The sequence below is a fragment of the Drosophila obscura genome, unplaced genomic scaffold (genome assembly GCF_018151105.1).
Source record: "Drosophila obscura isolate BZ-5 IFL unplaced genomic scaffold, ASM1815110v1 contig_185, whole genome shotgun sequence".
NCBI lineage: Eukaryota > Metazoa > Arthropoda > Insecta > Diptera > Drosophilidae > Drosophila > Drosophila obscura.
This window is the reverse complement of record NW_024542773.1, coordinates 390,987-404,811: the sequence shown is the minus strand read 5'-3', so window position 1 is coordinate 404,811 and position 13,825 is coordinate 390,987. Positions and strand designations below refer to the sequence as shown.

Genomic DNA, 13,825 nt, shown 5'->3' with positions numbered 1-13,825 from the left:
TCTGAGGGTGCCACGCCACTTTGACCTTCTCGCGGTCCGCGGCCCCAGCGACTCGAACAGTGGCTACCGACCAGCGGCAAGCGGCAAGCGGCAAGCGGCAAGCGGCTATAAGGCACCAAGCTGTAGGCGGCCGCAAGGGCCGCTGAGTAATGGGGTGCATTCGCGCATTTCCGGCCACAAAAAAACCGGCAAAGACGCAAAAACAGCTAGAGGTTGAAGAACAGGAAGGAAAGCTGGCCTCGATTAAAGCCAAATATTCGCTTACCCTGGCAGAAAACATTTATGGGCACACCGTCTGCTAATAACATTTGCCTGGATTATCGCTAAATATGGGCTAGTGAGGTCTTCTTGGTCCCTCTCCATTTCCCCTTTCCCTAAGGGAAATGTTATTAATGTTTCAGCCTCTCATCTCTGTACGCCTGTCAGCCTGTGTAGAGGAAATCCGGAGACAGTCGTGCACTTCCCCCACTGAGAGACACGCAGAGGGATGGAAAATCATACATATATGTACATGTATATGTATGTGGATCAGGATTGGTAATGTTGATGCATTTCGTGGTCGAAAAGAGTGCCCCTTATGCCTGCCTGCCCTTTTCAAGGGTATTCAAAATTAAAGCAGCAACCAACAGCAAACATTGTGAAATGTTAAGTGTCGCAAACTGAAAACGCAAGCAGAGAACAGCAATAAAGAGAGGGAGAGAGTGAGGTCGAATGGAAGAGGAAACAAAAAGGAGGAGAGGAAGAAAGGCAAAGGCAATGAAAGCAAGCGGTCGAGGCAGAGGGAAAAGCGGATAAAGGAGAACAACGCAAAGGTAACAAATGGGAGCAAAGCCAAATAGCGAGGGGAGGAAGAGCGTAAACGGACGGTACCAAAATCAATAAATGTAATGGCAAAACAAACCCAACCCTCCCTCCCCGTCCGCCACTACCCTTTCCCACGTCCTTGCCCTTTTTACACACCCACGCCTCCGCCTGGTCCCTTCAGCGTTAATTTACACGACCAAACGACAAACACAACAACAAAAGGCAACATGCAGCAAGACAGGCCTCGATGGCCGACGCTTTTGATACCCTTGCCGATTAATCGTTTCTGCGGCACCTACTTAATGTACGTGCTTATACATATGTATGTATGTAATAGTAAAGCAAATTAAACGATAGCTGGCTGAGATTGCTGTCGCTGAAGCAGGACAATTCTCAAAAATACTTGGAAAATATTTAAACTAAAGTAAGTGATGTAAATACATATGTAGCTAGATTTGAAACATACACACTCAGCAAATGTAATTGACTACCCACTTCCTCTTAAACATATAATATTTCCTGTTTAGCTTTTAATTTTACGAATACTGCTTTTTAATACTACAACACATCTCGATTCTGAATAAGCTTCGACAAGGCGATGGAATAAGTAGAACTTATTTTATTAACTATCAGAACTTGAATGTGGCAATCCTATTGCTGTATCTCGTATCTTAAAAGACCTGCAAAAGGTTCCTAATGCCTCTCTGAGGGCTTCATTCACGGATTACTTGCATAGAACATATTTATGGCGAAGCACGAGCCTTAGCCAATGTATCCATATCCAATGACTGCACTTTTCGGTGCATTTATTTTTATTAATTTCCACGACAGATTTCTCCTAGCTACTGGAGACTTTTGAACGTTATTAAACTGAACCACTAGCTTGCCATGGATTACTCCAGAATGTTTGAGTATACGCAAATGGAATGCACTCGGAAATGTTATGCCAGGCAGGTGTCTGGTCGGGCATACCCGCTGGACGGGTAGACACACAGAGGGCAAAAACAAACGAAATGAAAAATGAAAATCAATAATATGCACGGCCGGGAAAGCGGAGGAAAATTGTCGAGCGTGGAGCGGTGGCAGTGCCGTCTGACAGCAGACAATGATTGTGCATAATTGCAATTGTTAACCGATTGGCCTGCGGGGGCGTGCCCTTGCCCGCCCTGCCCTGCCCTCGCATGCCCTGGCCATTATGCTGCGTTGCGGCTTGTTGCATGTGGCAGGAATTCCGTGGCTTGTGCATCTGTGTGCGAGTATGTGTGTGCCGCTGTGAGTGTGTGTAATGGATGATAATGCCTGTTTGCTTGACATTTCTCTTCCGGGGACTCGGATGCGGTGACTCTGTGCACATGCATATATGCGAGACTTTTAAGGTGCCCTCTCCTTAACCAGTTTCCTTAGCGGTTCCTGTGGAAATTCTGGAAGATTTTTCTGTGACTATTTTATGTGCATTTTCTTGGTGTCTCATCCAAACCGATGGGTGGCCATGTAACGATTCCATTTAAGCCTTATATGCAACTGTTTTCCATTCAAGCTCTCAAGCACTTCGACTCTCTGCAGCCAATCGACGTTGCTGCTCCCTTGGCTGGTAGCTAGCTGTCTTTGCTTTCGTCCAATTTATATTCAGCTTCTATCCGGCTCCTTCAACTTTCTTCCCCTTTGGCCTCTTTCAGATTGCTGATTCATCGCTTATTCAGTTATCAAAACCCATCTCGAAGCGTTCAGCGTTCAGCGCTGACCTAGACAAACACATCCATCCATCCAACCAACCATTCCACGGTCCGGTGTCCGTGATGGATATCGAACGAACTTTTTTTGTTGGGACCACGCGGCGTATGCGTAATCAATTGTCAACGGCAGGGAAAACACTCACGAGTGGCTATTTTCTCTCACCAACAACAACAAAAACAACAGCATAAATCAGCGAGCAAAACTTCAAAGCCAAGCGATGAGTGTCCTGCCTGCGCCTGCCCCTGCCCCTGCCCCTCTCCTATCCTGGTATTTATGCAGGCCCCTTTGGATACCCTCGCACTTGCTGCCAAAAGCGACATGGAAAGGCAAGACTTATCGACCCTAGAAGGTACCTAGGGTACCAACTCGTAAATATCCCGATCAGCACCGATGGATATATGTACGCAGCTTTCTGAATTGAATTGAATAGATATCAATCGTCCCATATCTTAGTGCTATATTTTCATTAGCCATTGTGAATGTAAGGCAGAGCCATCAGGACGGGATCCATTGATAAATTATCCAACCAATCAGTCAAGGCTCCTCGTAAAGGGTACCTCCAGCTTCGATCCATGGCTGGCTGGCTGGGCATTCTTCCATGTTGTCGTTTTGTCTCTTGTTCGTGTTGTTCTTGCTAATGTTGTTTGGCTTGCCGACAAAGATCAAACAGCACACGCCAAGTGTCGAGCTGCGAGCGCCTAAAGGTCGAAGCAGAGGGGGGCAGGATGGCAGGATGGCAGGCCGAGTGGGCCAAAGTGGGGCACAAGCTGAAGCAGAGCAATGTGCACTCGAGATAAACGTGCGAGGCAAACCGCAAAAGTGACAAACCCCAAAAAAAGGCAAACAGGGGCAGAAAAACACAGCAAAAAAAAAAAAAAATAAAAACAATCTCTCGCCGTCTCTCTCTCGCAGAGAAACCACTGGCAAAAAAAAGGTGCGAAAATGCTATTCTCTCTCTGCCGTTCTCCTCTGTTGTGCGCTGAACGCGCAGATAAACCACTGGAAAAAAAAAATAATTCCTGCCACCGGACCAGGCGGGATTCTTGTGGATTTTGGCTTTCGGTCGTTTTCCCTATGACCGGGTGGGGGGGGGGGATTTTCCTTCAATTTTAATGAGTTTGTTGCCAAACAAGGACACCATAACATTTTTTGCCTATTTGCAACTTGAGGACCAATCGATCGGCCCGAAAGGGGTTTCACGGGCAGGCTTAAAGTCAACTAATTAAAAAATCTGTCCAATCCTCCAAGCCTTCCATTCTTCTCTTCCTTCCTCTCTTTCTTTCCGGCTTGGCTTGCTACTTTCCTCTATGTCTTTGGTGAATTTTTCGTTAACGAAATGGCGCAAATTGGGGATAACGGTGGGGGAAAACACTTCGAGGCAGCCATCGACGCAAAGCAAACAGGCCGGCGGAATGGATGTCTGGCCTCCTGCCATCCCCACCCCACCTCAAAGGCTGGTGGAAGGACTTGAGATGGGAGCTCTTTTAAGGGGTCTACTTATCAGAGTCTCGTGTCTGCTGCCTTCAACATGCAATTGGTTTATGCAAATGAACAGCAGACGGTGAAAAGAGTGGCAAAAAAAAAAGCGAAACAGAGCGAAACCCAGAAGATAAATGAGGAAGTACTTGCATATTCCATGGGCCCATTTCTCAATGTCCATGCACGAATATATGCAGGGAATAAACTCGCCGAACGACTCAAATTGCATTTCGACAATGAACGATTGGCCGAAATAACGCTAACTGGAAGTTTATCCGATGGATAGCCAGCCGCATATGTGGGCTCTTCACATATTTGGCGAATGCAATTACAACATTAATAAATGGATAAATAAATTTAGGCGATGTCTGCAGAACAGATGTAACAGATTTAAGGGCTGAACAAGTTTGGTATTAAAGCAAAAATAAGTCCCGAATTTATGAATATTTTTTACACAATCCCTGTTGGACTCTTTGTATCTGTAGCTGATGAAAATAAATTTATCGTAGCTAAGCTAAATTTGGGGAGAAGAAATAGAGATGCACACAGTCAATTGGTTATCAAAGCTTCAAATAAATAATATCGTCACAAATTATGTGGAAATATATTTTTATTGACTTTTAATGTTTTCGGCATGGTGGCAGTTTTCTGTCGGAACATGCAAAATCACAGAAAAATGATGCGCAATATTTTTGTAGGTTTTAGTAACCCGCTCGCCACATCTCGTGGATATGAGCTTAGCATTAAATTACAAAAAAAAAAAAAAACCTATATAACATGTTTGGGTAGAACCAAAACAATGTGTACGAAAAACTGCGCAAAATAATCACCAATTACGGGGAAAATTAAAGGTTATAAGTTGGGCATAAATGGCATGAATAATTAATACTAAAATTGTATTTTATATTGGCTTACTTTCACTCAGCTGTACAAAGGCTCTAAAATAAAGCAAAGTCTACCTAATCGGAAATAATGCTATCAAAATATTTGACCCTCAAGTCTAGTTTTTATTTCATGATATAAGAATTAATTCAAAAGGGTTAATTTTTAAAGTATTAAACCATTATTATTGATTTTTGCCACGGTTGTATAATTTGGTTAAAGTTAAAGAAAAAGTTATATGTGGCCTAAGAAATAATATCCTTGGCCCACGACGAATCCGAATTTGAGACCGTATTTGTCACGGATTCGGGGTATGAGAGGATATATGTATGTATGTGGGAGTGCTGTACATACTATACACACTTTTTGGGCCTTCTCTGTGCTGCTTTTGAATGCTCTGCTCCTCGTTTTCCACCTTTTTCTGCCCCGCCCGCTGTTTTTCCCCGTCAGTTTTTACCTTTTCCACTTGAACCGCGTCCTATGCCGCGTCCCACACACGAGTATCATTCAACTTTTTTGTGCCTGGCATGAAAATCACATTAGAATCTATTGCTTCACCTGACGACCCATTTTCCCCTTCTCATTCTCATTCCCGTTCCCGTTCCCGTTCCCATTCCCTCAGACATTTGCATTCTGGCCCTGGGCCTCCAAGTATAAACGCAATTTCCCGCCTTAATATGCTACACTTACACATTCAGTGAGCATTACTCCGGTACCCAACCGGTACCCCGGCATTTTCCATTCTCCTCCGCCTGTGTGCATTTCCTTTTATGGCATTTTCACTTTACGCTCTCACATTTCCATGCGGAGCAGCAGTCGAACGGCACGAGCAGGAGCTGGTGCTGTTGCCGTAGCCGATGCCGATGCCGGTCCATCCCAGTCCATGGACCAGTCCCATCAGCTAGCTAAAAGCTGGCTCATTGCTTTTCCTGAGTCCTGAGTCCTGTGTCCTGACGCCCTGGTGTCCCTGGTGTCCCTGCTCTTATTTTGCTTTTCCCTTCACTTTTCCTGCCAAACGAAATCCTTTTGGAAAAGGCTTTATGTCTTCCCATTCGGCTGCTGTTCAGAGTAATCCGCTTTCGACAGCTCAAGAGGAGGAGTCGTGGAGGAGCCGCCTGAGCATATGAAATCTATGCCTAATAGAGCGGAGAGTGCTGGAGCAAGTGGGGGCTGGACTGCGCTGGGCTCCATGAACTGTCAAGTCTCAGCTGAAAAGCCTCATTTGGGTCTACGTCTACGTCTACCCAAATCGATCGATGATTGTTGCCATTGTTCCCTGGAAATTGACTCAAAAGGAGCTTATGAAGACTCAACAAACTTAATCAACCCAGTTGAGAGTGGGAATCGAACCGGAGATCTGCACTTATGAAGCGACTGAATCGAACTGAAAGGCAGACACACCGGCAAGGGCGTACCCAGGGGGGCAACGCATTAAAACCATATTCAAATCCAAAATGGCCAGCTGAGTGGCAGGGATAACCCGCACCACCACACAAACAAATCCCACAAACCCAACACAACTGAACCTTTTTGTCCATCGAGCGGGCTGCTGATCATTGCCGGATTGGGGTGGGGGCCAGCGGACTTTTTTTGCGAATCGCAGGCGCCACCGGCAGGAGAGCTTGGCTATGAACTACGAGGGCTGAATCAGGCCTGAATGGTAAGTCAAATATTCAAAACTAATAACAGTAATGATATTTAAGTTGTTCTTCACGGGATTGTGCACACAAACGCCTGGTAAAGGAGAAAAATTCGGAGTTCCAAAAAGACGTTTTAGAACAGCTCGGAAAAAGTGCCAGACGACTGCTAATTTAATACAAATATCTTACAGAAATAACTATTAAAATAAAATCCATCTCAGCATATATACAAAGTATTTTATTTTCGGGGGAGAAAAATCCGCAAAAGCCTTAGTACGTCCTTTGCACACCGGACCTTTAACCGAATTCAACTGGAACTGCAATTAATCAGAATGGATTGGAGCCAAATACTTCAATTTATACTCGCATATACATACATGTATATGTATATGTATATGTATATGTATATGTATACAGCAGTGATTAGATATCAAAAGAATTTTAACCGAAAGCTCAATTCATGGATATAAAGTCAAGTTTCCTTGCTGTCAGTCCCGTGAATGCCATTGATCACAAATCCCAATAATTGGGGTTCAGTTTGTGATCAATGGAGATGTTTCCCCTCTCCCCATTTCCCATTTCCATTTCCCCCATTTATCTTTCATCTTTTGATGCCTTCTTTGGGGGCATCCACTGGCTCTGACTGACTGCAGTTTGCCAATTCTATGCGCCACTTATGCATCAATTTCTTTGAAAATCCCTCTTCCCATTCTCTGTCTCTATCACTCTATCTTGTTTGCTTCTCTAACTGCATCTGTATCTCATGCCGTCTGTGTCATTCCATTCCTGTCACTTGTCACCCTGTCCCTCGACTAATAAGCTCCTTATCTGCAGTCTGAACACTCGTCGTCTGGCACCGAAAAATGTTGCCAGACCAGACCCGACCCAAAATGGGGAAAGAGTGGCATAGAGGGAGAGTGAGAGGCAGAGTAGGAGGTGTGCAGAGAAGTGGAAGGGATGGGTTCGTGGATTCAGATTTGCTAACTATCCCATTGCTGCTGCAGTTCTTGTTTACGGCCATGGCACTCCATGGCCATGTGTGCTGCAGGACATGGAATATGTGCACTGGAGTCCACTTGTTTGCCCATGGTCGTGGGCAATTTATGAGCTCATGTTGTTGATGCTGTGGCCAATGTCACTGCCCCGTAATGTTGCCTGCTGCCTGTCGCCTGTTGCCTTCTGCCGCTGCATGTTTTCCCGTTAAAACCAATGTCGACGGATTGAATGCAGTGGGCCAATCGCATTCGCATCAGGTATTTCCCAGTCCCGGACCGTGCCTAGACCACAATTATCCTCAAAGGCGAATCCACTCACTGGGCCGGAGCGGGGGGCAGGGAGCCAGTGGGAGCTCCTTCCCCATTCCCTAATTGAAAGTGTTGCCATTGACCGCATTGACTGGTTGCTGCTGCTGCTGCTGCTTCTGCTGCTGCTGCTCGTGCTTCTGTTTCAGGAGACCAAAACAATTCAATTTCGCAGCACGGACATTTCTCGGGCACACGTACACGTACACCTTTTGATTGTGTGTCAGTCAGTGGTGTGTTGTGTGTGGTTTGGTGCGGCAGAGCGATTGCTCTATTTATAGCAATCGGAGTCCTTTCCTCCATGCCACCACATACCACACCACACCACTCCGCCCCATGCACGGACGCATGCCACCTGCTGCCCTCTCCACATTCCACCCAGTTCCAGGGAACCCAAGTTTCCTCTTCGCCCTGACAACTTAACGGAAAATTCATTTCACACTTCTCCGCCACTCCACGCCCACCCCCTTTTAGCAGCCTCCAGCTGCCACTGCTCCTGCTACCCCCTGCTACCTCCTCCTCCTCCTGCTGGCTGGCTGGCTGGCTTACGGAGGCAACCGCATTGCCAGGTAACCGAGAAACGATAATTGGACATGTGGAAACGGGCATTGTAATTATTGGAATAATTGACATTATTCGATAACCGAAACAGTTTGGCAGCAGCTCCTCAACCTATGTGTGGGTACATTTGGGCAGTTCGACCACAGAAAACATTGGCCATGCGATAGCCGATACATGCGAGTATATACATATATAGAGGTATACACTCGTACTTGAGCCAGTCATTCTTGTGATTTGATTGTGGTTTATTCTCCGCTTTATGGCAAATACGATTGCCAACTAAAGATCCACCCCGCAACCTTCTACCTTATCGATTATTCTGAACGAGCAGGGAGATTCATTGCAGTGAACAGTGAAGAGAACAGGATACTCACGCTGCGAATTGGAGCGCCGGATGATGTTCTCGAGGAATGTGTTTTGCGGCGCAACCAGTCCACGTCGTCCGCCAGGCATTTTGCCGCCTACACGCTACGCTGCGCCCTCGCTGTCCGGCACTGCTCGACACTGCACCGTCCGGTTCTGTCCTGTCCTGTACGGTGCTACGCTGTCCGGGTCCGCTGCTCTTCCGCTTGCCGATGACAGTTGGACTGGCCGTCGCCTAGTCGCCTAGTCGCCCGGCGAGTCGCTCTGACAGCTGACGGATGACGGTTGACAGTTGTCAGCTGATGGATAGATGGATAGATGGTCCGATGGAAAGTCTGTGCCTCTGCGACGGTGACGATGACTCCGACTGCGGATATCGGATATCTTTTGGCTCGAGGATGTGAGATGGTCGTCGCAGTGCGTTCGTTCGTTCGTCCGCTGGATCAATTGATGTTCGATTGCTATTGATCGGTGTGGCGCCTCATCTGCGTTTCCGCTTCAGCATTTGTCCGAGACGGCAACGACGACATCGCTGGGCATCGCCGCAACTCTGCTGCCCCGACCGACCGCCATTTCGCTGGTTTCGTTCCCACTTCTCAATCAACCTCTCGACAGTCGCTGAGCGGCGATGGCGACCTCCACAACTTTGATCCGCCGCTGTCGGAGCTGTTCACCACTTGACCAATCACGCAGTCTTATCGGTTGCATATGGCACTGCAAGTAAAACAGAAAAAAAGCGAAACCACGCAGACTTAGAAAGAGTTTTCCAGCGTAAAAGAATAATGGAAAAAGATTGGCCAGTCGAAAGCCAACTTAAAGCATTAATCGGCAGGGATTTGTATGTACCCCAAAATTAAATGTATATGAAATTTCCTGGTTTTCAGAGAGCTTTCGTTTCGTAGAATATAAAGCCTTACTCTTACATCTTGGATAGCTCTGAGATACTCGCACTGGGTCTGCCCCTGGCCTCTGTTCTACTAAGCCACTTCCAGAGACATTCGTTGAACGTTCACTTGTGGCACCTCTTCTGGATTATAGGCCAAAAAGAGCCTCTACAGCAGCACGTAAAAATCAAATGCTCATCCTAAAGTTCAGCAGCATAAAGCTAAGTCAAACGCTCTCAACTTTTTAATAAGTATCCCTCCCATTATACAGCAAATACAAACACGTAATATAATAAGTTAAGTACTATTCAAACTGCATCGGCATGCAACTGGTGAACGATTAATTCCATTGTGATACGAGCAGTTTAATCAAGCGACAAATTAAAACTAATGAGAGCCGGCAGCACAAACGCTATCGCCTAATTGATCAAATTGCCTTTAATTGAGCGACATTAAATAGATTTTCCTATAAGTACGGCTGAAGCCATTGTGCCATTATGGTTTTCCAAATGCAGTGCAAAGTGCTGTCCAATCGGATTTATAATTCAATTTATGTAATTTCTGTTTGGCCAGCTTAAGTACACGTAGCCTTGTTTCCGACACAAGCTTGTACTGCCCTTTCCCCCTCCCCGCCACGATACGTCCATTGATGTTAGCGAATTTCTGGCCACTGCACATTGGGCCAGACATCCGACGGCATTAATTCGAAAAATTAGCTTGCAGACCTTAAATTGGGTACAGTTGCTTGTAATGATATGCATTTTAGCTGAGTTTAATTTCAGCTTAATCAGATACAGTCCACTGGCAAATACACAATTTCTAAATTAATTTAACGTGGTTAAATTTTGGTACAATAGACAGGCAAGTTGGATAAGTTATCTCTCGTATCTAACAAATATGAACAAAGTCTTTCTTTTATATAGACATTCTAAATAGCCCGGCCAATATTTACGTTTATCTTTTCTTTCCCATTACGAAATTCACAAGCTGACAAAGGCAAGCCAAAAGCTGGCCGTTTTTTTTTACACCAACTCGTGGCTGATTGAACATCAAACATTAATGGCCTGCAATAATTTCAGTGCTGAACTAAAATCCAAGAAAATATGTAGGCATTAAAATATTATTTTGTTTTTCTATGGATATTTCAAGTGTATGCCAAAATATGGGCTGACTGGCCCAAGGTGCACTGCTGCAATTAATTATGGAATATATACACGTGTGTATACACCGAGTCGTATGCGTAGTGTGTGCATTACGAAATCAAGCAAATAACATGGACCGGACCGGAACAGAGAAGAGTATGTCAAGGGGGAACGAAAAGAGCTTAGGTCAGGCTTAAATACAAAACAATAAAGCATAAATTGACTATATCAAGTGATTGTTCCCGCTTGAACCCTGGGCAAGGCATCCCATCGAACACTCGAAGCCAGACACCCAGAGTCAAGTGCATTGCCACATTGATCGACTGCACTCGGGATGGATGAGCGGCACTCAACCTGCCCGGCAATTAGCACTGTCAATTATCCAGCTCGTATTGCCAATTAGGAAACCTAACTGAACAATCGATGTACTTTACAGTCTACACTGTGGATGGGTTTGGGGTTGGGCTTGGGCTTGGGGTTACATTCTGTGCAAGCCTGAATACACAGCAATTATAAATACCAGCTGTGAATCTGTTGAGTACTGGACTGAGTGCATCAACAGATTCACTACGCACCGTAGACAGGATAACAAAGTCAGCTCCGAGCAATGGAACACGGTGCACTCAAGCGAAAGACGCACTGATTGCAAGGTGCAGAAGGAGTAGCAGGAGCCAATGCCGGAGCTGCAGCAGGAATCAAGAGCAACTGGAGCAGAATCAGAAGGCTACACATTAACCAAAAAAGCAGACTCAGCAAAATCTATAACGACAACGATGGTGTCAAAGGAAGGAGGCCTCAGAAGAGGAATAATTAGAAGAGCAGATATGAGGCGGATAGGAAATGAAAGGGAAGAATCAGTTATTGTCCGAACAGTGGATGGAGTGACTAGAACAGCCCAAAGTAGTAACAAAGTTAATTAGAATTTACATCAAGCATCAAGATAAGCAGAGCTTAACGACCTAAGCTGAAGGATTAATGCACAAGTCGCAGGCATTTTCAATTAGAAACTAGTGCGGAGATTCACAGTTCCAATAATTATAATTAGTACTAAATTCTTTACAAAACTAACTAAATAGAAAGCCAGATCTATCTATTGGCCATGCTCCGGTCATCGCAAATCGTAGGATTCTTACGATTTAAAACAAAACGAGAAGGAACGTGCTAGTCGCTTCTGGGGACGCGACTCTACTTATACCCGTACTCAGTCAGTATATACATTTATGGTTATAATTTTTAAATTTTAAAAATTAAGAAAAATAATTTTAATTTTACATTTTTTTGTACATCTGTTACTACTTCTACATATACCAGTAATTCTACACTAACATGTAGATTATACAGTACCATTAGATTCTACATCTCCTCCGCAGGGGTTGCCGCGCACTGAACGCGGCAGAGATAGGTAGCGGGTCTCTGGCAGGAGGCGGCGGAAGAACCAACAGAAAATTAATTTCTTCATTCTGGCTATAATTATGATCCGATCTGATTCAGATTTGGCAATCTGGTAGATATGGGCATTTTCTACGATACTGTATTTTTAGTTTATCGTACTTTAAATTGTGCCTGCCCATTTTCGTTTTTGGTGGGCGGAGGGGCGAAATTTGAATACACAGTAGCAGTGTGATATCACATGAGCCTGGAAACCAAATTTGGTTACCCTAACTCTTATAGTCTCTGAGATCCAGGCGCTTAACAAGCCGGACGGACGGACGGACGGACAGACAGACAGACATGGCTATATCGATTCGGCTACTGATGCTGATCAAGAATATATATACTTTATGGGGTCGGAAAATTTTCCTTCTCAGCGTTACACACATCCACTTTTACCACAAATCTAATATACCCCTTAAACTTTTTTGGGTACGGGTATAAAAATAAAAATGAAAAGTGCGCAAAAAAATTAATGTGGTGAATTTTTTAGTTTTCTGAATATCCTACGGGACTGCCACGTATCTTAAATTTCTTCCTAATTGTTTCTCCTGCTGTTACTCTATACCACCCTTCCTTGATTCTAATAAACAGATGCAAAAAAATACCTGAACTTGAGAGAGAGAGGGTTGTGGCAAAGACAATATTAATAGCTATTTTTATATTTCATGCTTGGTTATGGGAAACTTAATTGGAATATTCTCTGGTATCTTCATGCTGGAAATATGGGTTATTAAACCATAGTGCATGGGGCAAAGTAATCCACAATTATGGTATTCAAACATCCCAGCAATGTTCATGCATCGAAATAAAATTCATGGAAAACTCATCCGAACAAAAAGTTTTAGAAGTGAATACAAAAAAGTTATCCATCCAACGGAAAACATTCTCAGAAATTCTCTTATAGAAAAATATTCAACAGCATAAATATATATTTTTTTTCATCTACTCGTATGCTAAAACATGCATAATTTGCTTATCCATTGGAAAGGTAAGGTTTAATTTTGCATGAGCAGATTACCCTTAGTATAATTATCCAAGGTAACATTAGCCATTTTAAATTTCTGCTAGGAAAGTTAACGCTATTAAAGTTCTCCTCGGAAAACTCCCCCAACTGTTGCTCTGTGCTTGTGCTTGTGCTGGGAACCAAAACCCCTTTGAATGCTGCAGCCCTGCCGCCCTGCCGCCCTGCTGCCTGTCCGTCTCCTTCTCCATCCACTTCCACAGTTGGCCCACTTGCCTCGCTTGTCTCAGATGGCTGAGCTCAGTAATCTTTAATTTCATTAAAATTGAAGCTACAGCCAAGACAGCTTCTTTGTGCCTGCCGCAGAGTCCTGGTGGCTGTTGCTGCTGCCATCCTTGTTGCTGCAGTAAGTGCTTATTAGAGGCAGCACACTCCAACCTAAACGAGAAACGCTCTCAGGCATTTATGAATTTTCTGACTTTAATGCGTAGCTACGGAGGAAAAACAGGGCCTGGGCCTGGGCTTGGGCCTGAGCCAGAACTAGCAGCAGCAGAAGGAGAAGGACCACAGCTAGGGACAGTAGATCGAGCTGCCCCAGTGGCCCAGTTGGGGATGGAAGGATAGCGGCATCGAGCGAATG

General features: G+C 44.8%; 1 protein-coding gene across 1 annotated transcript in view; it reads right to left on the bottom strand.

Annotated features, from left to right (window-relative positions):
- LOC111071658 (potassium voltage-gated channel protein eag) overlaps window positions 1–9,002 on the bottom strand; it is a 41,240-nt gene extending 32,238 nt beyond the window's left edge. The window contains 1 exon segment of the mRNA XM_022363128.2: window positions 8,776–9,002. Coding sequence (XP_022218820.2) covers window positions 8,776–8,854 — 79 coding nt within the window. The 5' untranslated portion in view covers window positions 8,855–9,002.
- Window positions 9,003–13,825: the final 4,823 nt, after the last annotated feature.